Source organism: Trachurus japonicus, chromosome 18, assembly GCF_045865225.1.
Source record: "Trachurus japonicus isolate A0001 chromosome 18, Traja_1.0".
Taxonomy (NCBI): Eukaryota; Metazoa; Chordata; class Actinopteri; order Carangiformes; family Carangidae; genus Trachurus; species Trachurus japonicus.
Window position 1 is genome coordinate 29,276,026 of NC_140924.1, and position 26,279 is coordinate 29,302,304.

At 40.9% G+C, this 26,279-nt stretch overlaps 1 protein-coding gene across 4 annotated transcripts; it reads left to right on the plus strand.

Moving 5' to 3' along the window:
- Positions 1-5,625: 5,625 nt before the first annotated feature.
- On the plus strand, positions 5,626-25,594 carry LOC146969590 (uncharacterized). 4 transcript variants are annotated; one of them, XM_085759521.1, is made up of 11 exons: positions 5,626-5,720; positions 17,648-19,049; positions 19,564-19,796; positions 20,794-20,999; positions 21,216-21,376; positions 21,709-21,812; positions 21,911-21,971; positions 23,133-23,221; positions 24,131-24,253; positions 24,646-24,746; positions 24,888-25,594. In XM_085759521.1, the coding sequence occupies exons 2-11, from the start codon at positions 17,672-17,674 to the stop codon at positions 25,384-25,386; spliced, it is 2,955 nt and encodes a 984-aa protein (XP_085615647.1). In that variant the 5' UTR covers positions 5,626-5,720; positions 17,648-17,671; the 3' UTR covers positions 25,387-25,594. The 4 variants fall into 4 exon arrangements, with proteins under 4 accessions (XP_085615647.1, XP_085615645.1, XP_085615648.1 ...); XM_085759519.1 differs by lacking the exon at positions 5,626-5,720 and adding an exon at positions 7,865-8,256; XM_085759522.1 differs by lacking the exon at positions 5,626-5,720 and adding an exon at positions 12,244-12,374.
- The last annotated feature ends 685 nt before the right edge of the window (positions 25,595-26,279 follow it).

A 26,279-nucleotide genomic window follows, 5' to 3' on the forward strand; every position in this document is an offset into this window, starting at 1 on the left:
CTCCTTTGCACTTGTGTTTTTGTCACAACATTTTTTTTTAGAGTTTGTTTATCTGAAACTATTCTCTACGTCGGAGATAAAACCAGATAAGATGTTCACTATGCTCTGTGCATACAGGTGTGTGAAAGTGTGTCACAGATGTTGACAGAGGAAGCACATCTATATTTTATAGCCCTCCGAGACAAGGTTTATCAGCACATTATACTACACTTTACAGTGTACCTGCTGCACATTCCTACATTTCACTAAATGGGTCATACACACTCTCTTTAAGTCATCTTCCATACAGTGTCAAAGTAAGTGGAACTGTAGTTAGTTTTGATTATGTAAAAAATATCTGTGCAAGAAATAGAAAAACAAATGTAGTCTCTTCCGCAGCATGTTCCATTGTTGTCTCTGGAAAATTTCTACACTTTTGAGTTTTCTGAGGTATAATCTTCCTGGAGAAATGAGTCAGCATTGATAAAATCAGGTGGATGAATGAGCAATTTAAGAGATTACTGAATTTCAGATAGTTGCAGTTTTTATAATCTAAAAGGACTATGTTCCATGGAGAACTGCTTGAAGTTTCTGTTCAAGATGATGGAGTAAAGTCGGGTTGATTTAATTGGACTTGCACAGCGGTGAGCACCTGTGCATGCTATGTAGCCTACTACATGGTGAAATGATAAAGGGGAGTTTTGTAATCCCCACAATGTCTGTTTCACAGTATTTACATGATGAGATATGGCACCCAAGAAGAGGAGAAGAGGAACACTTACTGTAAACAATCATGGTTTAGTATCTTTTTATCGACAAACAGTCTCTGTGGTTTTGCTTTTTTCTTCACGGTTAGTCTTTGTATGACTTGATTTTATAGCCCGGCCTGGGGTCTTTGCTGTGCCATTACAGTGTCTAGTCTGACATTAACCAGCAAGTCTACCATGATTTATAGAGAATGACTACATTTACTCAAACACTGTTTTTAAGTACAATTATGAGATATTCACACTTGTTTTGTCTTATGTATTCTTAAGTATTCCACTGTGTTTACAGTCAGCTTATGAATACAATTCACTGTATTTAATTAAGCAACCAAAAAGTGTATAAAGTAGGTCAAAATAGCTCTAAGACAACCAGTTACAAGCTAAAATGTTGCTTACTCATTAATAAATCAGTGATATAAAAAATCCACCAATCCTCCAATATACTATTCTGTATAAGTGCCTTTTTGATACAACATTTAATTTTATTGATAATCAGTGATAGAGGAACTTTTCAAAAACCTTTAATTCAATATATGCAACAAAACCACAATTTGAAAATATTTGTTGTTGCAGGTAAAAGTTTGACCTTCACTGAAAATGGGACTTTTTTTATCAGACAAATACGAATCTAAAGTACGACTATGCAGAGGAGTGGTCCTTTTTGGTATTTGGCAATTATGTATCATAATATTAATATTAGTATTAATGCATTAACTTGTTAGTAGCCTCTATATTTCCCTGTACTTGAGGTAAATTTAACACTAATGAGCAGTTCAATCTACCTGATAGTTTATAATCTCGTCACATTCTTTATATTTATGTATTTAGGAAGTAACTAATGCAATGAGTAATATTTTTCATATGAATAAATATGAATAAATATACCTAGGTTCATTCCACCAAATTATTGAGGAAATTAACTAATGAACTAATGAATGAATGAATGAATGAATAAATAAATAAATAAATACATAACCTTTCCCCCTTTGCTTGTCAGAGAGTATTCCTTCATTGTGGTGCTGTATACTTATTTAGACACTGATACTCAGTCTTGTATAGTACTGTGACAACGTTTTAAAACAAAAATCAACAAATCTGAAATAATGTACATAATAAAGTACACTGGTGCCCTAACTTAAACAAAAAGTCTAGTCATCATATTCTGACACCCTATTCTATTTCATTATGTTTGTCATAATGTCAATAAACCTTCACATTCAATAACATCACTTTTAAAGCATCCTTTGATAAAAATGTCAGACAGCCCCTTTAACACCTGAAACCTGAGTTAATTTCTCAGCAGAGTTTCGGGGTCCTGGGACAATACAGTGCCGCCGTGTTGCTGTGGTATGACAGGGGAGGTTTGAAGATGATGATACCGGGAATCTGAGCTCGTCTCAGCAGCTCTCTGCTCACCCCACGCCACTGCGAAACCCAACCACCGTCTCACCCACGACCATGCACACTCATGACTGACTCTCAGTCTGAGTCTGACACACACACACTTACACCTTTTACATCACAACGTTACCTGACCTTTTGGCTTTGACGGAGCAGCGCAGAGACATTGTTACCTGTCACCTTATAATGGGAAGACCTGTGCTCTCAAAACATGAAAACTCTGAGCAAAAGCAAGACATTGTATATTCAGAGAGCAATCCTCAAGCAAATCACTCCACTCAATATAGCCTACTATTGACACTAGCCAGACCATTTAATATACTATTGGGTGTTTTTTTTTAATGGAAAATGCTTGTTTCTTAAGCCTCCCAACAAATGCGTTTTTTGTGATCACGAGACCAGGAAATGCTGCTTCACTTTAAGCTGAATGTTTGAACTTAGTTTTCAAACTGTTTTACATGTTCACAACAGCGTGAGCTGTCGGCTAATGTGTAGCTCCTCTGGAAGCTTGAGGTTCAGTGTCTTGCTCAGGACTCATTTCATGTGAAGATGAACATTGGGGAGAGAAAAACTCATTTACCTTGTTTTTGAACTTGTTTTTGAGCCTCAGAGTGTAGCTAGACTGTCAATCCTGTTCAGTCTTACAGACGCTGAATTCATGTGTCAGGTGGTTCTGACAGCAAAGCAACACCACAGCCGCCTTCAGAACGGCAACAGCTAAGTGACTTGTGGGGACCTCTTATCTGAAGGATTGGGTACAGGATTGGGTACAGTTTTTTTATACAGTCTACAGTCTATGGTTTTTGCTTCTCTGGGAAAAGCACATATCATTTAAACAGCAAAGCTCATTCTTCATCAGACAGCTAGTACATAATCAGTGCCCTGTACAGCTGTTTTCCTCTCCTGAATTCAACGAGCTTTGTTTTTTTATTTCTTTTGTCAGCTCCTACACTGTTCACTGTGTGAACACTCAAGCATACAAAGGAACCACAATTAATAAAAGACACGTGTCTACTTCTCTATGCACACTCTGCTCAGTTTTGCTTTCCTTTTATTCTACCTGATGACAGATTTGTTGTATAGTAATTCAATTAAAAGCTCATTAATGAAGGAATACAAAATTGCACCCTTTCTTGTGAAAAGTTAGATGAAAGGAGAAACCACTCTTATCTCTGTATATTCAATATAAGTCTGATACTTGGGAAAAATAGTTGCTCTGTTCAAAGAAAAAGAAAAAAATCTTGCTGCCACAAATTAAAACAGCAGTGACAGAGGCACCTTCTTTCCTCTTCTCCTCTCTTGGAGCTTGTACTCAAGGTTCAGCTTAGTGTGTAAAAACTGTCCCACTGGGGAATAATGTCTTCCAAACAAATAGAGGGCAGCAGCAGCAGCAGCAGCAGCATATTAACATAAAGTTGGACATCCTGCCCCCTTATTCCACCTCTTCCCCTGTGACATAGCAGGACAAATCCCAGTGGGTCAGTATCACTGGCTCATATGGACCATCACCTTTCAGGTATTCAATGAAGGCCTAAAAAAAATATTGAAAGATTGATTTTTCTTTCTTTTTGTTTATTTATTTGTTGTTATCGTTTTGTTATTGTTTGTTTTTATTTGCTGGGAATAATAGTAATACTTTCTAGATTATTGTTATAAACTGACAAACAAATATTGAACATGGGGTAGGCTACATACATTCGATGATGGTATCTGGGTGAATCTGACACCCCCTGGCAGGCAGGGCCTTCAGTACCATAGACTGTGGCTGTAACAAAGGCAAGTGAATGTCAATTTGATATTGACAGGTGTCTTAGCCAATCATACTATTCTGTTAAGTTGTGGGCGGAATGGTTTCCCGGCATTTGCCACTTGAAGCCAATTTAGTGATGTTCGATACCACAAATTTGCTTTCCGATCCGATACTGAGTAAAATTCAAGCTGGTATCGGCGATATACCGATCCGATAGCCTACCGATACTTTGTGCAAATATACCTAATGTGCCTGGTAAATCTAAAAAAAAAGTAGTGTATTTCAAGTCATAGCTTCCTAAGGATACAAGACATCAGCGTAACATATGTATCTATTTATTTTAAACTCTGAAGTAGGCTATATTGAGGTAGCTGCCTGTTTACAATATAGCCAAGCTAATAGTAGCCTACAACAACAGAAAAAACAGAGGACTCACACAATCATACAAAATATGTGAAAATGGTGTTTCAAACACTAAAAAAAGAACATATTGTAAAATAATAAAACCATTAAACCAAAATATTATTTATAATTTTCCCACAGATATCTGTCCTCGCTGTTTGTGGAGCTGCCATTGACTCTAAACAGACTGAGACAGACTGACTGACTGTTGAGTGAGCAGCGGGTTACGCATTACGCACTTACCCAGGCGGAAGAAAAAGTAGTTCCTAAAAACTGCATGCCATTTAGACAAGGTCTCAATAGTTTAGTTAACTTTCCACCATGTTCCTGTTAATGATATACATTACCACAAGTATGAAGTATCAAAAGTATCGATATTTTCATTTGAGAATCGATTTTTGAGCACACAGACCTGGGGAAGTATCGATATTTCAGTATTGATCCGCACATCACCTGCTAAAGTTGTCAGTGAGCAGCCAGGGAGAAAAAAAGATTCAACGGAAAAGTAGGGAAGGCAATGAAAGGAAATTGCAGAAATGTGTGAAGAAGACGGTGTGGATGAACTGAAACTCATTTTTCACGATTAACTTTTCAGGAAAAACATACAATTGTCGAGAAAGGTCGACCATCACCTAGCTTACCAGGATTAGCGCAAGCTAGCAAGAGCTAGCAGTGGCGCCAAAGACGGTAAATGGAGCACGGTATCTTTGGTGGCGCCTACAGCCGCTATCAGTGGGCGCGCACCAACACCTGATAAAGACCTTGGTGAGATACAATAATTTGAGTTGCTTAATTAAAGCAGCTCTGAAATATCAGTCCAGTCCTGGACACCTGCTACTGAAAACCTTTGGAGACACACATATTGACTTGTAGTTGAGTGGGCAACATCGGAGAGAGAGCACTGCACACAAGAAGAGGGTAAGGCCAAAAATTCCCCTCCTTCAATTATAGCAGCCTCTTCAGTCACTTTTTCTGTCACCATTTCACTATTATTATTACCGGTTCCGGTTGAGGGAATGCTTGTGCAATTAGCTGCCACTGCTCTTAAGTTCCTTTTTCTGTTTTTAACCGATTTCCCGCGCCTTTATCATCTGATCTCTGCCTCACTGCCAACTTTTGCAATGATGCAGTCTGCCCTGGTCAGTGTGCCAACTATCAACTGTCCTGTGTGTGTGTGTCTAGGCTCCTCACCTGGCTGCTGCTCGGAGCCTTCCTCTGGTCTTTCATGGCAACAATGTGCATTGATCGGCTGTTTGTATGGACTGTGCTGGCCTGGACTGTCTGTCCTTTATCTTCAGTTTCTGGACGGCGGTACTCCAGGGCAAAGCTCCACCCCACCACCGGTGTCATCACCGTCGGACCATTCAACTGCCACCCCCTTTGGAGCAGGGATCCTCTCCTCCAGGACATCCTGACAGACCGTAAGTTGGATTTTCTGTGTTTGACAGAAACGTGGCAACAACGTAATGACTTTTTACAGCTGTATGAATCTACTCCTCCTTGTTCACATCTGTCAACTCCAGTGTCTCTGGCAGAGGGGGAGGTCTCTTGATATGACTGCAGGCAAAATTTGAAAAGATCACTGCACTATTTGGTCGAAGATATTTCTGAAAACAGATTTATAGAAACTACATCTAATAACTAACTAATTAATTAATGAGTTTCCCTTTGGGGATTAATAAATGGGCACAAGTTGCTGACCTTCCCATCCTGAGCATTATGATTGTTTTTAGGTTGACCTTTGCTCAATTTCCCCCAATTTCTCCCATGTTTTAATTTATGTGGGATATTGCAGTGTTGAGGCACAACACGTTTAATAGCTGAACTTCCATGGCTAGGGGTTTTACAGTATTGTTTTATTTAATTGGTTATTGCCATGTACAGCCCCATGATCCTATTGAATTTATTTTCTTTTTATTTATTAATTTGCACGTTGTTATAATCAAGCAAGCAATATTAAAACAAAATAAACAGGATATGCAGGTGAGATTAATAAAACCGGGAAAGGTTTATAAAGGAAATCTCACCTCAGTAACGAGAAAAACAAAAAAATAAAAGACCACACAGAACAAGCAAACATAGAAACACAAAAGAAAGAAGCAAGAGTAACTCAAAAGTGTGTGTGAGTGTGTGTATGCGTGCTCAAGCGAGCATGGGAGTGTGTATGCATGTTGAAGGCCCAGAGTCTGGGGACATGAAAACTATATTGATTTTTTATTTTTATTTTTTAAATGTCTTTACATACTGCTGATAATTTAACTTTTGATTATACTAAAATGAATAGTCACTTTAAAACACAGTAAAAGTGTATACCTCTTATAATATTCTCTTACAAATATTAGCCTTTTGAGCCCAGGAAGCTAATATCTTTAGCTTAGCATTAGATCTTTTTAAAACCTTTATTTAACCAGGCAAAAATCATTAAGAACAAGTTCTTATTTGCAATGATGGCCTGACAAAAAGCACAAGCTTCTTGACGGGAGGGGGAGAGAGGGCTGTGAAAAAAAGTATTGGTTAAAGACAGTGGCACAAAGCACAACTATACAGACATACAGACATGTAGCAGGACAACAACAGAGACAATACACAAGCATGGCTATGCAGACAAACAGCAAGAGAGTGACAGGGACGGAAAAGGGTTAAACAAACAGCTATTCAGTCATACAGGCATACAGACAAAGCAGCAAGACAGACAGTGGCGGGCAAGGCAGAGAAATATATCACACTAGTATTACAAAGGGTTAGGAAGGCATTAGGAAGGCTAAATTGATAGAACATGAAAGACAAAGAAAAAGAAAAGAAAAACAGGGTTAATAGTGAGGATTAGTTACAACATCACAACACAAATACATAAAGACAGAGTTAATAACAGGGTTATATGCAACAACATATCACAAGTTGGTTTCAAATGTAACAAAATAAATGCCCATACAAACACCTATGAAGTTCTGTGATTCAAAGGTTTTTTTCCTCTTATCTCAGTCTAATATGTACCAGGGTACTTCTTGGCTGGGTGTCTTATGTTACAGATTAAACTAATTAGCTGTGATATGTTAATTAAAGAGCTTTAGGTGCTGGTGGTAATCTGAATTCGTACCTGGACAGAGCCACGCTAGCTGTTTCCCCTCATACCACCAGTCATTGTGCTAAGCTACGCTGAGCTGCAGTTTTGTTTACCACTGAGACATTACTGTGGCATCCAGCTCTCAGCAAGACCAAGAATAAATGATTTACTATTGTTTTTGGTCAAATATATTCCAAGTAGAAATATGTAGCCAGAAACTAAATCGCTAGTGCAGATGTGACCATAGGCTACTGACTGATACACACCTCTGCTCCCCACAAACCTATGGCGACAACCTCTGAAGTCCTATGTACAGTATGTGGTCCAGGGGTGTGTGTGTGTGTGTGCGACATTAAAATATGTGTGTGTGTGTGTGTGTGTGGCCCTTTAATATAGAGAAGAGCAAATGATGGATGAGAGGGTTGAAAAACACCCACTCAAACTGAAAGCCTGTGTGTGTATGTGTTAGGTTAAAGCCACACACTAGGGTGTTTTTCTCTTGTTTCCAGCATCACTATGACACAGCTTGAGACACACACACACACACACACAGACACACGCATGCACACACACATACCACACACACCCACACGCATACACACACACACACACACACACACACACACACACATACCACACACGCACACACACACACACACACATAGTGGCGTTATGACAAGGCTGATGAAAGGATCAAATGAAAGAGTTGAAAGAGTGACAGCGGCCGATCATCTTTGGTGAAACTACATCCCTCTACCTCTCTCTCTCTCTCTCTCTCTCGTTCGCCGTCTCTCTCCACCCCCTTTCTCACACATGTGTACCTACCAGTCTACCATACACACATGCACTTCACTGCCACTGACACATCTCACCCCGTAATGACAAAGTAACAGGTAAGAATGCATTTTTATTGTAATTCACTGTTTTCAGTTTGATTGTTTGTGTAAGCAGGATGTTATGAGGCCGGAGCTTCTGAGAATACGTTGAACTTAACCCAGGGACCCAACATTAGCATTACTAGCATACTCACACACTTCTAAAACACACCTGTTCCCCCCCGAGTCTTATTTGTTTGCCCCCATTTAACCTCAATACGATGGAGGCAGGCTCACACATTTATGTATTTCATTGGTTAATTGATAATATTTTTATGATACCTTGTTTAAATCCATGTACCAAGTGAAAATATATAAATGTAGATAAATCGAACAAAAATTTTGGGATGTCACAGAGAGATTCAGAGATATGACATATAAGCTTTCTCTCCTCGTGCTACTTTTTTGTAGCAAAATTTGACAAAAAAAAATGTTATTTTGAAAATCCCTTTTGATCTGACAATGTGCCTCTGCTGACTGATCTAAAACTTCTTGTCCTTGTGCAGTAAATGCTTTGGAACGATCCATGTTCCACACACGGCAACAAAATCACTTCTGCGCCTCAACTTTTTTCGTAGCATTTCAGTGTCATTACCCACAAGATGTTGTTGTTTGCAGCTCTCACACAAAGAGTCCTAAAACCACAAGCCTGACTTTGTTCACTGTGAACATTTAGTGAGATAGAATGATGTGATAAAGCAGGGCCTTGGTTTGCTCCGGCCCTGGGTTCAGTGAAACATGAAGGTTATGTTCTTACAGCAGAGGCCTACAAGTAGAATCTGAAGTCCTGGATGTAATCACACAAGCTATTAATTTGCTGTGTTTTAATACTAACATGGATCTGCACTCAGTTTGCACAAACCCTAAAACATAACATCGGTGTAGTAATGCAACGAAGCCTGTAATGGTCAGTTTTTGTTTAAGCAGTTTTACAGAGGCGTTTATTAAGCTTAGTCATTTTGGAGTTTGCAGTTCATTTGGCAGTTGTATTGTCTTACTGTTGTTTCTAATTTTCCTCCGTCCCAGCTGCTTGAAAGAGAGTGGGTAAAACATTAGTAGAGGAGTTAGTGTTGTTGTTGCTATTTTTGTCCTCCTTCGATTTTGTGACCTCCTTTGACATCTGCAGACAGAACGGGGGCAACGACAGCTTTTGTGTCTCAGACTGGGATGTAGCACCAAAGCGTCTGTGCCAACGCCGGCCGGAATCAAAAACATTTGTATCAAACATTACACCATTTTTGTAGCTCAAGCTGAAAATCAAAGCTCAGGTCTCAGAAACAAATCCAGTTGTTTTCTCATTTCAGCTTATTCATGTTTGAATAGCTTCTGTAACTTTAGATGTCGTGGGCTTCCACACTCTCTACCTGGAGGACGGGGTGAAATGAGGAAACGGAAGAGACGCAGAACGATCAAGGAGGATTCTGTGAAATATTTTGCCGTTCATTGTTATGGTGTGCAACTTATATACAATGTCTGCAAGAAGTATTCAACAGCATAAGCACAAATGAATACAAAGAAGAATGAAGAGTGTTGTATTTCCAGTGCTGCTATAAGATATATAGGCGCTTTAATGATAATTCGTCTGAGCTGTAATAGAGTCAAACATCTTCACGCTGCAGTTTTTTTCCCTTTTCATCTTTACCAAAGAGCTCAGGCTCTGCTCGGAGGCTCGGAGGCTCGGAGGCCGAAAGTGAACAGCAGTTTTCTCTGCAAATCCTGGATCGGACTGAGGCCTGAATCCCCACATAACGGTGTTATTTGTAGTCTCTCCGTGTACCGTAGTTTTGGTTCTCCACTGCAGACAGGCATCCCCGCAGAATGATCCCATGCCAGATGTCACACTGGATATTGTGTGTTTCTCTTAGTGCGCAGTGTTCAATTTTTAGTCTTCACTGGTAGTTAAACCTTCTTCCACTTTGTTTCACACATGTATTCTGGTAAACGCAACCTCAGATGTCATGTGACTCTTTTTAACTATTGGTTTTCGCTTTGCCATACAGCTGTGGCTGGTAAAACATCCGGGAAATAGCATGTGTCTCCCTCTTCAACTGTGGAAACCTTGTTGCTCCCTAGCAGTGGCTGGCCTCCTGTTGGCTTCCCTCACTGGCTTTCACACAGATCTCAATGTAAACCGGCACAGTCAGCCCAGGCATAATCAGCGCCTCAAAAATATCCATCTATTGTTCCCCTGATTGGTGTCTCTTATTTGAAGATTACCCTTCAATGTTCCTTTATCCTAACACTGTAGTTTTTACAAAGGGCTTGAGTGTGTGGAGCCTGAAATCGCTTTATCACCTTGAATACACACAAACAATCTCCAGCTCCCATCAGTCAGCTCAAAATAAAAGAGGTCAATATTTCGCAGTTAAATTGCACTTTCACAGTCACAGTGAAAAATCATAATTCAACCTCTTTTACTTTGTCAGGTTTGCTGTGTCGTCGTATTGTGATACTTCTTCTTGTAGTTATTGCAGCATCAACGTCTATCTATCTATCTATCTATCTATCTATCTATCTATCTATCTATCTATCTATCTATCTATCTATCTATCTATCTATCTATCTATCTATCTATCTATCTATCTATCTATCTATCTATCTATCTATCTATCTATCTATCTATCTATCTATCTATCTATCTATCTATCTATCTATCTGTTACGCGGTGCTTTGCCTTCCAGCTGTTGATCATAATTAACATGAATGCCTCTTGTGAAAGTTCTGTGTGAAGGGACATTTCGAAGACTCTTCATGGTTCTGATGGGTGATGATTATTGGATGTCCCCATATCGTAGCTTTGCTAGTAATATGGCAGGGCATCCACAAGACCCGCAGAAAAAATAGATGTAATTTTTAGTTTAGCTGATAATCACAACCTAATCGACAAAGATGTGCTTTCATCACTGACATGGTTTTTTGTCTGGAGAATAATGCAGCTGGAAATCATTTTATTCTAATGAATAAAAAAAAAAGGTAATCACTTAATTATTTATTACCATTATCATATTTTGTTGATAGTTTAGTCACAGTCAAATAAATGAATGTTTTGCAACGGCTCTAATTCAGCATTTACTGTATTATAATTGTAGCGTTATAATAAAATACGATAATTGTAATGAAATAGAATAAACGCACTAGATATAGTGTATATAACGTACACTTAATCGTTAGAGTGTGTTCTTAATTTGTTTTTTCGTTTAATTTCAAGATAATTTAATTATTCATTTGAACGATGTGACATTAAAACAATTGAAGAACCACTGTAACTGTGGAATGACTTCTACTTGTAGCGTGCTCTTTTAGTTAACCTTCGCTTAGCCCTCATCACCTTTGTTGTCATTAGTTATCATTGTATCCACAAGAAGATTGAATTTAATCCATGCACAATAAATTACAATCACAATTGTTGGTATTTCCTGCAGCCACGTACAGTGATGGAATGTATCATGTTCTCGGTATCAGACTGTACCTGCAGAGTTAATTTGATCTGATTTAATTGGAATAATGTTATGTGTTTTCAGAAAATATATGGATTGGATCAAATGGTTAATCTGCACATATTTACTGTGAAATTTTAAGAATTCTACTTTTACTTTTGTCCTGAACCAAGCTTGATTACGTTCTTAATTTTAAAGGGCCTTTAGTTACGGGTAAGAGTTTATACAGTTGTGGTGGATCAGTGTTGTTCATGACTTTATTAAAAACGTTCCTATTGTCCACTTTAGAAACACGTCTGAAACAAACACTGCTGTCGTGTCACTCTAGAAGTCATCATGATCTGACCGTGTTTCAGTATTTTTACAGATGAACTGTGAACATTATCCCTGCTGTACAGACGACACTCATAGATTTTAAATGAAAGAAGTCAGAATCAGTCTTTCTGTAGCACTGTGGGGACGTGTGCAGATGAACGGGTCTCTGAACTTTTTCTGGCCTGTGATCTTTTCATGCGAACAAAGTCTTGTTACTACGGCGATAAAGAATTGTCACTTTCAAGCTTCTTTTATATTTTCACAGAGGGACTGTCAGATGCATTCAAAGGAACATCTGCTGTATTTGTAATGTTACAAATGACAGTTTACTGTAACATCACTCTGCATAAGACGTGAACCATCCTGGGGTCCCAGCACAAAGCTGTGAGTTGCTGCTTCGTATCATTGCACAAGTTTGCAGGTGTAAATAAATACAGCATTAATATTACAGTTTAAGCTACGGCCGAAAAGTACGGATACTTTCTGTGTACCTTTAGATTACTCTCACTATACTACTCCACTGTGTGTTTTAGACATACTATTGTCTTTAAAACACATGCAATTATTGTTTTTCAATGCAGCCATTATTATTCTGAGATAATGAAACACCGTCCTTTGAGTAAACTAATGAATTCCTATTTACTTCAAATATTTGTATAAACTATCATTAAAAGAAAAGTTCACCTTTTTGACAGATGGTGACACCTGCTTCGTATGTGATTGACAGTTTGATAGCTTTTAAGGTAATGTTACAGTTTCTTGTACTGTCCATGCCACACACACACACTCCTACAACATCGACATGGATCGTCGTCACATGATAAGAGGGTTATGGAGGTGGAATGAGCTCATTTAACTGTGATCAATCACATATCTGCCGCCTGTGGAAAAAGACTGAATTTGGTGAACAGAGCCAGCTCTGGGTTTACGATGTTCAACGTTTCACTTCAGTTTGTCTCCATCCATTCAGTTCCCCTCTTCTTGCCAGTCATTGCATGTTTTCTCTCGATGACGGAAGACGGATGAGGAGAAGGCATGGGGTAAAAAAAAAAAGAAAAAAAAAAGAAAAAAGTTTAGAGAAAAAGTCCAGAATTGCTTTGTCTCTTTCCCCCTCCTCTGCTCCCACAGCTTCTTACGGTGAATTTGAGAGAAATCTAGAGAAGCGACTCCTCCGTACGTCCTCCTCCGCACTCCCCTTCCATCCTCCGTTCATTCACACATTTTTCACTCGGCTGTTTTTCTCAGAGGTATCAGATATGAATGCATGCTAATGGAGACACAGACAGGACCATGGCAGAGTGACTGCTATAAAGACGGAAGAATGTGGTGAATTTCAAACAAACAGACCAAAGGCATGCTAAAACTGATAAGACGGCTCTTTAAAACAAGACGCTCTCACTTTTAGGCTTTTGAAGACTAAACGCAACTTGGTGCTGAAATAAGCTTTGAAAAACTACTATACAGTTGAGAGTTTCTTTTATTCCAAAAACTTTATTTTTCTTCTTTAACTTTATTATTGGATATCTATAAAGGGCCGTGTTTTATTCCAAGACAATTTGTCATCCTCCCAGTTCATGATTACTAACCACAGCAGTGTAAATGACTCAGATACTGACTGTAAGTTTTATTAGAGATGGTAAATGTCTCTTTGCAGCTGGAATCTCTGCATTGACGATCAGAGCCTTCATCTTCCACAAAGAGCTGCATGAAATGTAAAGCAACTTTGAATTGACCTAAATAAACGTAAATGTAACCCATCAATAGATCACTGCAAGTTATCATCTCCAATGCTGAGGTTATTGTGTCACTCATTGTTCAGTTACCACATCATTATCTAATATGCATGTTAATATTGAGGTTTCCAGCTATGAGATGTAGTCACACTGTACGAGGGACACACACACACACACACACACCTTTTCTCTTTATCTCATTGTCTCCACTCTTAAATTAGACACGCAAACTGACTTTTCACAAAAGCGGTTTATGAGCATGGCAAGCACACACACCTTTCACACAGATTGCGAATGTGACAAACGACTCTCTTTTAAAAATTCCACATTAATTTGCCCCACATGGTCGTACGCATATGAAGTAAATGGTGTTTGTTGTAAATGAGTGAAATGTGTCATTTTGAGAGGAAAAAATATCTCCGGCTGTTACTGTAACAGCAGCTCCCATTTTGAAATTGTGATGGGAGTCGAGGCGTCAATTCCAAAAGTCTGAAGGTCGTCACAGCTCGGTGAAAATTTATGATGAACCGTTATCTGTTTAAATTTATGACGAACCGTTATCAGAATGGTAGTCGTTTCTGATCTCACACATGCATGCAGCTGTTTAGAACAGATATGTGTCATGTTTTATACAACATGTAGAAAATAATTAAGTGTAGAAGGTGATGCCAGAGAGAAATGACTGTATTTGTTAGATATACATTTACTTTACTGGATGGAGATGCTAGCCTGGCAGCCCATCTGGACAGAGATAGTGGGATAGGTAGCCATTTTGCTGACAACTGGTACGGCAAAAAAGAAGATGTTTGGGAAGACGGAGAGAGTTGTGAAAGCATCACCGATGGGTTTTACAGTAAAGGGGATTGCTATAGCAACTCAAACAATGTTTTTTACTTCATAAATTGCAGCAGTGAGGAAGGATTTAGGCGCAAACTCAGAGGCAACTACTAGAACGGTAGTCATTTCTGATTTCACACATGCATGCAGCTGTTTAGAACAGATACGGTATGCGTCATATTTTATACAACATATCCATGTAGAAAATAATGAAGTGTAGAAACGGAAGTGATGCAAGAGAGAAATGACTGTATTTGTTAGATATACATTTACTTTACATTTCATAATTGACCATATACATAAATCATACCTCACAGCAATAGATTAATACTACTAAATATAATGTATACACAGTATTTTACATACATGCAGATAAAGATGAGGCGTAATGAATGTGTGTGATGCAGTTAGATCTTGCATCACCTGGACAACATGCAACCTGAGAGCATTGGCAGTATTCTAACAGTCGACAAATGTTGTTTTACGTTCTCTATGGCTCCATGCCTGGTCCGTTTGAACTTGTGTGTGTGTGTGTGTGTGTGTGTGTGTGAGCGTATTGGGCAGGTGACTGAGGTTGCTTGCAGACTTGTGGATATGTCAGCATTCATGTTTGAGGTTGTGTGTGCAGCATAAGTGAGTGGGTGTTTAAGGCCATATGACATAATAAAGGTAGAAAACAGCAACTTAGCACATTAACGGTGAGCTGTATGTGTGTGTGTGTGTATGTGTGGTGGGTGAGTAGGTGGGGCTGCAGGGTGTTTAGAGGGTTCCCTGAACCTCATCGTTTGTCGCCGTCTTCCTTCCTGTTTCGTTCTCACTCTCTTCCTGTCAGCTGACTCAGCCGTAGACTCTTGATCTGGTAAACACGCTCCCATCTCTACACAGCCTCTCTACATATATGCACACATGTATAAAATGTACTGTATGTAGCCACACATCGGTGTACCAGTGCACACTGATGTACTGAAAGCAGCTAACAACACATTTATACATACATACACACACACCATATACGATAAATGTATCTATGTTATTAAAAGTGTAAAACTTTTTGCATTTCATACACATCCCTGAGTGTTTTTCAAAACTCAACTTCAGCATGAATGTCTGGCAAAGATGTGAAACTATGGAAAAAGAACTGTAATAAAGTAGGAGAGTGTCAGAAAGGAGGTGGGAAACTAGGAAAAACAGTTAAAGCAGACAGACAGCGTATGAAAGGACAGAGATTAAGGAAATCAAAGAGATAAAAAGCGAAAGAGAGAAGATGAAAGACAGGACGAGAAAACAAAGCTGGGCGCTCGGTGAGAAAGAGAGAGAAAGACAGAGAGCGAGATAAGGACAGGCAGAGCGACGGAAAGAGAGAGAGAGAGATGGAGGTGGGGGGCAGAGAGATAAAGATAGCTGAAAGGAGGGAGATCCGTCAGCGTTTGTTTCCTCAGGATGTGGTTACCACGACGACGAAAAGGCAAAGAGGCAACATCACTACCCGCTGGTCCCTTCTGACACCTGCAAGTGTGTGTGTATGTGTGTGTGTGTGTGTGTGTGTGTGTGAGTGTGAGTGTGAAATTCAGAGGATGTGTGTCTGTATATGTACGTGCGTTTCACTGAGTAACTGAGAGAGTAGTGTGTGTGTGTGTGTGCGCGCGTGTGCATGTAAAAAAACCACTGTGTATCAGTGGTTGTGTGTCCATTTTGCTTTAGGTGTGTGTGACAGACAGTATGTATGTGTGTGTGTCAAAGGAGACGCAGCCGAGAAAGAGAACGAGAGAGAGAGAAAGAAAGAGTGAGTGAGAGAGAGAGAGAGAGAGAGAGAGAGGAAGAACTAAGTGAGAGGCTGAAGATCTTAAGGGGGAATTATAAGACTCTACACTCGAGACAGTGGAGAAGGAAAGAACTAAAAATAAGTCTGAAAGAATTATGAAGAAAATCAGAAGAACCAGAACCCGAAAACATGAACAACAGGGGACGAACATGTGTGAAAAGGAAATTAAGCACCAAGAACTGGTAAAAAGAAAACCTCAAAACGTATGCAGTGTATCTGGCTTCATCTCATCTTCCTTCGTTCTTTCTCTTTCTGACTCACTCATTGTCCTATTTAGAGCAGAATGTGGTTTGAAAGAAGAGAGAAAGAAAAACCAACGAAGACTCAAGATTTAATTCAGTACAGTGAACAAATGAATTTCCAACAAGCGGCTTTGTTCCTGAAACAATGTTTCTTTTTTTGGAGATTGCATTAGTTGCAGTTGTTGAAAAGTAAAGAGTGTTTTTTTGTTTAAGGTAGCAGCACCCTGTTGCTTCTCTGGCTTCTCCTCCAGCATCACTTCGGTATGTCTGCTCGTGTGTGTTTCTCTTCAGACCAAGTTGCAGCCGTTTTCCATCATATCAAATGATCTTTCTTTTTAATCTGTTTTTGAGCGGTGAGAAGCGCCAAAAATCTGATGCCGTCACTTGACGTAGTCTGCGTTAGCACAAGTGCTAACAGAAACGTGTTTGCCCTGAACAGCTAAAACCATTTGGAATAAGAAATTGGCTTCAGTTATTTAAACCTACAGGCAACAAGAATAAAAAGAGATTAATGTGTCGTACAAAAACCAAACACTTCTGTAAATGAATCATCAAACTCATGCCGGCTCCTGCAGGAGAAGTGAGTTACCGAGAGGTGACATTAGAAATGTGACAACTCTGCGGCTGCGCTCTCCTCTTTCTGGGAGCAGGCCTGTTGTGCCCTCCTAATAACAACATCGTCCCTACAGTAATTTGACAGTGGTTTTATAATGTGATTAATTTTGGCTCTTGAAGACCCAGCTCTAACGTGCCGGTGTTGCACAATTCGCGTGACGCATCAGATTGTGTGACCCAGTTTGGAAGGTCAGCTGTTCTACCAAAGCAAATATTTGACTTTCTCATGAACTTCATTTTCAGCAGAATGTGATATTTGTGTATATGTGATTGCTAAAAAAGAAGAAAGCTCCATTTTTCAGTAGCAACAGCTCTGGTACCTGGTGCTGTTGACAAGGCTGTTGTGACATGATTTTCTATTTGTTCATTTAAACTCACCCAATGTTTCTCTCTGTGCCCTCCCTGCAGGCAGTCTAAACCCAGCAAACAATCATGGATGACCGCTCCTTCCCCAACCTCCACCACCATCGCCACCGCCCGCCCTTTCACCTCAACTTACCCGGCCTCCAGAGTCCAGAAGCAGGATACCAGCCGGCCCTGGACTCTCTGGAGCAGTATGGAAACAGAGCAGAGGAATCTACGTCTTTCCCCACATCAAGCACCTCTTCCGGAGGGAGACGGGGGAGCAGCGTGGGAGACAGGGGTTTCCAAAACACCAGTCTGGATGGAGATGCTAGCCTGGCAGCCCATCTCGACAGAGATAGCGGGATAGGTAGCCATTTTGCTGACAACTGGTACGGCAAAAAAGAGGATGTTTGGGAAGACGGGGAGAGTTGTGAAAGCATCACCGATGGGTTTTACAGTAAAGGGGATTGCTATAGCAACTCAAACGATGTTTTTTACTCCATGAATTGCAGCACTGAGGAAGGATTCAGGCGCAAACTCAGAGCAAACTACAGCAACCAGGTTAGCTTCGAAGCTAAAAGTGAGCCAGTATACAACAGAGAGGCTAACACCGGCCACTTCACTAAACAAACTCCGTCCCACAGCAGAGGGGCCGCAGGAAGCTTCAGCGACAGCAGCGTAGAGTATTGTAGGACAGATTCACAAGTGAGCGATAATTACTTAGGGAGGGAGGAGGATTATGGGTCGAGCTGTGGTTCAGGTGAGGACCAGCTTCAACCGGCAGAGGTGGAGGGTCCCTGGCTCAGTGTGTCTCCGTCCAATCAGACAGGAGAGGGGAGGTGGAGGGGAGCAGCGGAAAGCTTTACTTTGGCCCCGGGGTGCCCGCCACTGAGGTCACCCATCACCATCAACAGTGGGACATACACGCAGAAACTGGATTCCTTTTCCGAGGCGTTCCTCTCCCAGCGGAGGAGAAGAGTCCCTGTGATTCCCAGCGGGGAGTCCTCGGGACAGATGTGGGAGTTTGGAGTAGGGAAAGTAGAAAGCAAGTCAAGGCACAGCTGTGCTTTCGACGCAGACTCCTACCTGCCTCCCTCCTCCTCCTCCTCACCAGCTCACCCCTCTCTCCCGTCCTTCCCCTCCCCTCCCACGTCCTCTCACCTCATGCCTTCCGTCCTGAGTCCCCCTCCCACGCCTCTACCTCCCCCTTCCCACTCACCCTCCAAAATGGACTCTCCCGTTGTGTTCGGAGGAACCGGACACTCGGTTTCCCAGGGGGGAGAAGCCCTCGGCACGCTCCAGTTTTTCACTTCACGTCTTCAGTCTCTTCCATCGGTCCGTTCCCCCGGGATGATATGGAAGTTTCCCGTGCTGTCGCCGTGCATCTCGCAGTCGTCGGGCGACCCCGGCAGCAACGAGGGCAACCAAAGATCTTCCCATGCTGCAGAGTATGGCAGCATCACAGGTATTGTGTGTGAAAACATGATGGTAAGATAAAGGAATGTCAAATTCAACTTTCTCAGTTCCATACTGCTCTAACTGAGAAAAAGAGATACTAAAATAGACTAGTGTACTGAGAAATTACATATTTAACACAGGTTAATACCCACATGTAAATTTACGGGACATGTGGGTTTTCGAAGGTGAACTTGTGAAATTTCCCGTTTCCTGTATGCAAATGACATTTTCACTTTTCATATTTTCACATATAAAACCATTTGAGACAAACTAGTCTATAGTCTCTAGTCAATAGTTGAGACTATTGTAGGCTACAGTACCATTTTACACCATGTGAACATACAAGATGTCACATTTACTGCATGTGTGCATTAAATAAACTATTTCTGTGTGTGTCTAGTGTGACACTTCCCTGTCATTGTCGTTTTGTCCACACTACACATAAGAGCTCAAGATGTTTACTGGTGTTATCATGACTTTTAAGGCTGTTTCATTTCCCCTCTCTGTCATTCTTCTTCCAGCCTCACACGACATCCTCCAGTCTCCTGAGTCGTCATTCCTCTCCTCCCCATCGCATTGTTCATCCCTCCATCCTCCACCCAGAACCCTATGTACCTTGAACAGCCAGTCTCTCCATCCATCCCTCCACTTTCCATCTTCTCCATCCCACCTTTTAGCAGAAAAGGTAGCTCCTTACTTGGTGGCCCATAAAGTAAAGAACGGACCGGCCACTCTGAACCAGTCACAGCCACAGGTAGGATACGGTGCTTCTTTTTTCAAAATAAACAATTTGAAGACATTTAAACTATTTGTTTAATTCCTCTTGCTGAGAGAACGATTTGGTCTGGCTGTGTTGTTTGGTCACATTTAAAAGAGTTTCTGTATGTCCCCCAGCGTTGTAGCTGACTTCATATCGTTAGCTCGACAAAGAATGTTTGAAAATGAACATGATGTGTTCAGATCCAATTAGCACTGGTAAATGTCAGCATGCCAATACACTTAAAAACAGGTGAATATGATAAATACTGTATACCTGCTAAGCATTGTATGGTTGTATGGTCATTGTTGTCTAGTATGCTAATGTTAGTCTCATAGAGTTGTTTGCAAAAGCGTAGACTATTCGACGCTTTGTTTTCTTTATAACAGCCAGATTAGATCACTGTTGACCGATTGCACCTCCAGTTTTCGGAGGAAGGTGACTAAACATCTATTAATAACTTAACACCCACGCTTCATGTATTATAGTAGAACTGAGAAGTAAATAAATATGTAGATGGAGGATGTTGTGCTTTTGAACTTTTTCCTCACAAACAAATACTACGTTTGACTATACGTTTCCATGTTTGCACATTGTCGTCACTGCTCCACAAAACACAGGAGACTGGTTGAAAAGGTGGAGCTGTGGGCGCTGGAGCGGTGGGCGGATGCATAAATGGCTGTTTGTTAAGAAATTACGTGAACTCTAAGTGTGTAACTTCTTCTAAAACCACAGTCTCAGATGGGGCTGTTACTTTTAGACACGCTAAATTGATACCGTGTCTAAATAAGACACATTTGTGAGAGGCACTTCATCCTTGACAGAGTCGGGCGATCTTTCTCTAAATATGTCATGGTCCAATCTCTATACTTATTACACACAAATGAGATATCCTATTATTTTTAATGAAAAAAATCACAAAAAAATTAAGACCTCAATTATAAAACACCACAAGTGTAAAACTATAAAATGCTTTTTCCCTGGATTCTTACAGCAACAAGCCTCTCCGGTCTACACTGGAACTCCATTTCCCAGTATCCTTCATTCCAGCAAATATGAGAAGAGGGGACACTATACTCCCCGACCCCTCCTCAATCCGGTCCGCAGGGGGACAGGGCTGTACTACTCCCTCTCATTTCTCCACCACAGAGAGGACAAAACATGTGGAGAGGAGGAAGAGGATGGTGGTGTGTTAAGTGGGTAAGTTGATGCTCGGCTCAGGAAGAAGAAGAAGAAGAAGTTAAAATAGGAGGAACTACTAAAAATCAGTGATCTCCAGAGAAAAATACACTATCATTATACGAGTACATGGCTTCTTTTTACTGAAGAGCTTTATACCAATTGGTTGACAGTCTTGTTGTGTATGTCTATTCTCACATTGAGTCTCATTACTTTCTCTATCCTTTTTTTTTCCAGTTATGTCAATGTGGGGCACGAGTTCCAGGCAGAGCTTCCTCCCTGCTCGGTGGATGATGAGGGGTCAGGGGTGTGGTCACAAGAGGAGGAGTCCCCCAGGGAACAGTTGCTGTGGAAACCACTGGAGGAGCTGGATCAGAGTGCTTACTTACAGAAGCAAGGTAAATGTCACGCCTTATGCAGAGCCTCATACTCTAAGTCTAAAAAAATGTCAGTGAACTCTCGGATTGTCAGCAAGGAAGAGGGAAACCTCTTGAGGAAGGACAACTTTCTGACCAGGATAAGGGATAGGGACTATAATTCAAACTCAAAAAATATGTTTTATTAATGATTAAGGATAAAAGATCTAGGAACATAATAACAATGAGATCATTTTATTATCTCTTGTTATATGAGGTTATTTTTTTTGCCTTTGTTGTGATAGTGAGAGAATAACGGAACAGTTTGGACACAGCGTTTAACACCTCTTGTGTGTGTCTATTTACTTGTGCAGTGGAGACGCTGTTGTCCATGTGTAGTTCAAGCTGCCTCCCAGGAGGGGGCAGTAACACTGAGCTGGCCCTGCACAGCCTGCACCACTGCCAGGGGAACACAATGGTAAGCCATCTTCTCTTCTATTCTCTCTCATCTAGTTAAACCCATCACATGGCTCATCTGTCTGTTCTCTGCCTCCTCCATCCTTGTCTCATGTGCAGGCCACTCTGGAGATGCTTCTGTTTTCACAGCCCTCACCAACAGGAGACTACCACTACTCTGGTAACCTTTGACCTTTAACCTCATTCTAGCTCTTGACCAATCTATGCCTGTTAGCAAAAAAATCCTCAATAATCACCTGATGTTCAGATAACTCTTTGGGGTGGAGTATTTATTCACAGTTGAATCTCTCTTGCCTTTCATCTAATTAACTTTTGACAATAGACCTGTATTGGACCAGAGTTACAGAGTATAACATAGTCTGCTTCATGAATTAAGTCAGTACTTGATATGCTTTTGAAGCTGAACATTCATTATCTGTGTTCAAATAAAATCACTTTAGTTTCATTTCCCTATGCAGTTTGCACCTCTAACTGTGTGAAGGCAAGAAGAGGACAGTAATAGGAAGGATACGTTAAATAGCTTTAATGTTTTGCAGAACTAAGTTTAATGCTTCTTTATGACAGACAACATTTGTGTGGCATCTGAATCAGCAAAAGAGAGACCCCTCCCACTGTAGTATAATGCTAGGCTTTGTAACAGTCCACACCTCCTGCCCCCTTAATCGCATGCCACTCTCTTTCTCTCTCACTTCCTTTTGTCTGTTTGGTGAATTTAAATCCACCAAGAACTTTGTAAAGCACAGAGTGGCCATTGTCCTGTGCATTAGTGACCGTTCAGGTGCCTGCGGCCATGTACTCAGGTGTGCTGCCACACATTCTGGTCCATCTGAGAACAGCTAGACAACATTTATTACATGTGTGAAATTCTTGGCATGTCCCAGGACCCCCCCTCCAGCTACTGACCCCATGAATCACCCCAGGTCTCCATAGCAAATGGCAAACACCCCCATGCCTGTCTGAGTGAAGTCTAACAATGTGTGTGTGAGTGTATGTGTGTTGTGTAATTTAGCAACTCAATCATGTTTTTAACAACCTTAGCGGCTCTGCCCATATAAGCAAAGGTAGATGCTACATGCTACAAGCTACATGTTGCATTGCATCATCAAAGTCCTCGAACTCATCATCGTCTCCTTCTATGGAATAGTTCCTGTCAACTTGCTGCTGGGTTTTACATATTTCACTACAATGGTTTCATTACTACTCCCAGCAAGTCATGCAGTGCAGGATTACCTTTTGGTATTTGTTTTCATTATTTGTCATGCCCTCTCTTCCCCTCCCCCCTCCTCTCTCTCTCTCTCTCTCTCTCTCTCTCTCTCTGTAGGTAGTGATTTTTGGACAGAGACTGAAAAGACTCTGTTCAACACAGCTCTGGGGACGTATGGAAAAGACTTTACACTCATACAGAGAACGGTATAATTGGTTAATAATTAAGCTGTGTTCTCTTGGTGGTTACCCTGTTGATATGTTCCCTTTCTTATCTTTCTTTGCCTTACATATACAGTATAGACACACAGACACAAAGTAAAAATTACTATTACTGTTCCTAAAATACTATGTCTGTAGTATTTTCATGCCTTTAGATGTAGAGAAATATATATCAAGTTTTAAGTTGTAGTGAGATATTAATCATTTTTGATGACCACATCAACACATGGAATAGAAAATGGAGCATTTATGTTCAACTGGTCCAGACCATATTAGTTTTTCTATTTCTTTTTGCAGAACCATTACACAAATGTGATGATATAGTGTTTGTGAGGTGCAGTGTGTTCACTGCTCTCTTTCCTGCCTGCACCAGTTCAGTTTTTGGTGACTCACTGTGCTCTTCAGTGGGAGAGCAGCAGACACATCTAAGTGCACTGAAAATGGACGGCTTTATTTTGTAATTGTGATGATGTTAGGGAGCCAGAGTAAAGGCCTCTGATAATTTGCAACAGCTAGAAGGTATGAAGTCCTTCCCTTTCAACTCATGAACTGCTTTTACAATCTCCTGAACGCAGGGTGTCTTCCATGTGTAGTCTGGAATTTAAGGGGCTGCAGGGTGAAAGTGCAGGACACCACCACTTACACAGCACACACTGAAAAGGAGTCAGTGCTGCAACTGATTGACCAAAACACTCACTTGAAAACTCACATAGTGGATTCAATAAAAGGCTGTAAAAATGCCATCTTTCTCACTAGTAGTGCTACTGAACTGCAGCACAGTTTTGTTTCCTGAAACGTGTGGGTTGGTTTGAGGTTGGGAATAAAGTTTCGGATTTTTAGAAGCTTATTATGTGTGTGCTTACACGTGTTTGTGTGTATGTGTGTGTGTTGCAGGTAAGCACTAAGACTGTGAGCCAGTGTATTGAATTTTACTACCTGAGTAAGAAGCACCTGGACAAGATGAGGAAACAGAAGGAGGAAGAGAGCAGAGATGGAGAACTGGAGCAACAGAAAAGTGTAAGAAGCACTTGAAAGGAGGAGAGGGTTTACATGTTTCTGCCTCTTGTCAAGCTGACCCAGCACTGGTGTTTCTCTTTTATTGATTTAGCTCTCATTCTCTGTCTGTCTGACTTTCTTTCTTTCTTTCTTTCTTTCTTGCCTGTTCCTGTTGTTGTTGTGCTCCGGTTTGTGTTTGGGGGTTTATCCACTGCATCATGCTCTCTGATCCCTGCAAGATAAGCCTCATACCAAATAGAAACAGATAGAAGAGATACTGCCTCAGGCACATGACAGAGTATTTGGAGTTCCTGTGTAGTCCTGTGTAATGAGTTAAATTTTTATCCGTTGTGGAATGCAGCTCAACAAGTTGGTCACAGCATGGTGGCTTATGATTGGTCCTGTTTTCACAGGTAACACCCATCTGTCAGCCAGTGGACAAACAGTTTGGACTGGAGGAGGCGGTACGAGTGCCGCCATTGGCCAGCTTCTTCCCCTGCAAGCTGTGTGGCAAGTGAGTAGAACCAGTCAGACCAAAGGAATCTCCAGCCCACAATTTGGTCTGTGTTTGGCTTTGGGGCAAACCAACAGATGGTTTTCATTCTCAAGTTCTTTCTTCATTTTCTGCCTTCTTCTTCCCTCCCTCTCCCTCCAGAATGTTCTATAAGATCAAATCCCGCAACGCTCACATGAAAATCCACCGGCAGCCTCAGGAGGACTGGAGCGACAGGCGGCTGCAGCACCAGCTCCTCACCCAGCGTCTGGCCCTCAGTCGTAACGCCAACCTCATGACCACCTCAGGTACCAATCTGCTCCAAACTCAGGCTCCAGTTCTGACCTTTCCCTCCTCTGGCCTCGCTGCAACATCAGGCAATGCGGACAATGTCTTCACCTCCGTAACCAACAGCAACACCATCACTCCCAACACTGCGGTTACGTACGGCAACATAACCGCTTCAAACTCTCACCTAATCACCAGTATTGGAACTAGTGACTCAAATCAAAGAGAGCCAGCACCCATCTTACCTTTCCACCAGTCATGGGGCTCATTCGGACACGGGCCCAGCCCTGCTGCCTTCTACTGCAACACAGAGGGGAAAGAGGATATAGGAACTGGGACAGTGGGTGGAAAAGATGCAGTCAACTGGCAGTAGTGTTTGACTCTCTCAAAAACATCACATTTCAAAATGCAATTCAAACTTACCTTTAATTCAAACTTCTGTGTCTTTTGAGACACCTTTTTAAAAAAATAAAAATAAAACAAACATTTTTATGGTTATTTTTGTAAATTGTGTATTTTCATATGTAACATATTTAAATGTTTCTTATGCATTTGACATTTGAATAAAACTTATAACCTTATGATTGTTTTTGAGTTCACCACAACACAACACAACACATGATAAACAAATGAGATAAGGAGTTAATCAGCTATGAACAGATCCAAGCTAGACTAACTCTTTATCAGGCAGACATGAGAGTGGTTTAGTAATTTCATCTCAAGCAAATAGCAGTATCAGCCAACATGTTTACTATTACACAGTCCTTTGATGAGCAGCTAAATTGTCCAAAAATGTCCTAAATTCAGGTCGTCATAAAGCTAGAGATACAGCAGCACCCTCAGACGCATCCACAAAGACAGACATGCACCCTCCTTGTTGAAAGGTTTTGATATAACACCGTAATGGGCTAATATTGACCTTGGTAGACCATCTCCTCTCTTATAGCTGTCTGAGTGCCCAGTATTTTCCTGTTGATGGTTAACTACAGCGATTGTGTGTTTTTTGGGCTGCGTTCTGGAAGGAGAGCAGTGTGGAGTAAGGCAGCTGAACAGAAAATGATCTGAAATGAATCATACAAACACGCACAGATCATTTATGATGACACCCACATCGGATAACTTTGTCTAAAGCTTAATGATTAAATGTTCCTGTTTGATAAGTCAGCTTTTGCAGATATATGCTGATTTCTATACAGACTACAGAGAACATGCCCTTTATTCCCTATATACAACTCTCCTCCACTGATTAGGTCACTTATCTATCTG

Bases quoted from the DNA above. Each gene is read 5' to 3' on its own strand.
- LOC146969590 (XM_085759521.1), top strand. From the start codon at position 17,672: ATGGATGACCGCTCCTTCCCCAACCTCCACCACCATCGCCACCGCCCG. The intron at 21,972-23,132 runs GTAACCTTTGAC...CTCTCTCTGTAG, and splicing joins AGGAGACTACCACTACTCTG to GTAGTGATTTTTGGACAGAG. The intron at 24,254-24,645 runs GTAAGAAGCACT...CTGTTTTCACAG, and splicing joins AACTGGAGCAACAGAAAAGT to GTAACACCCATCTGTCAGCC.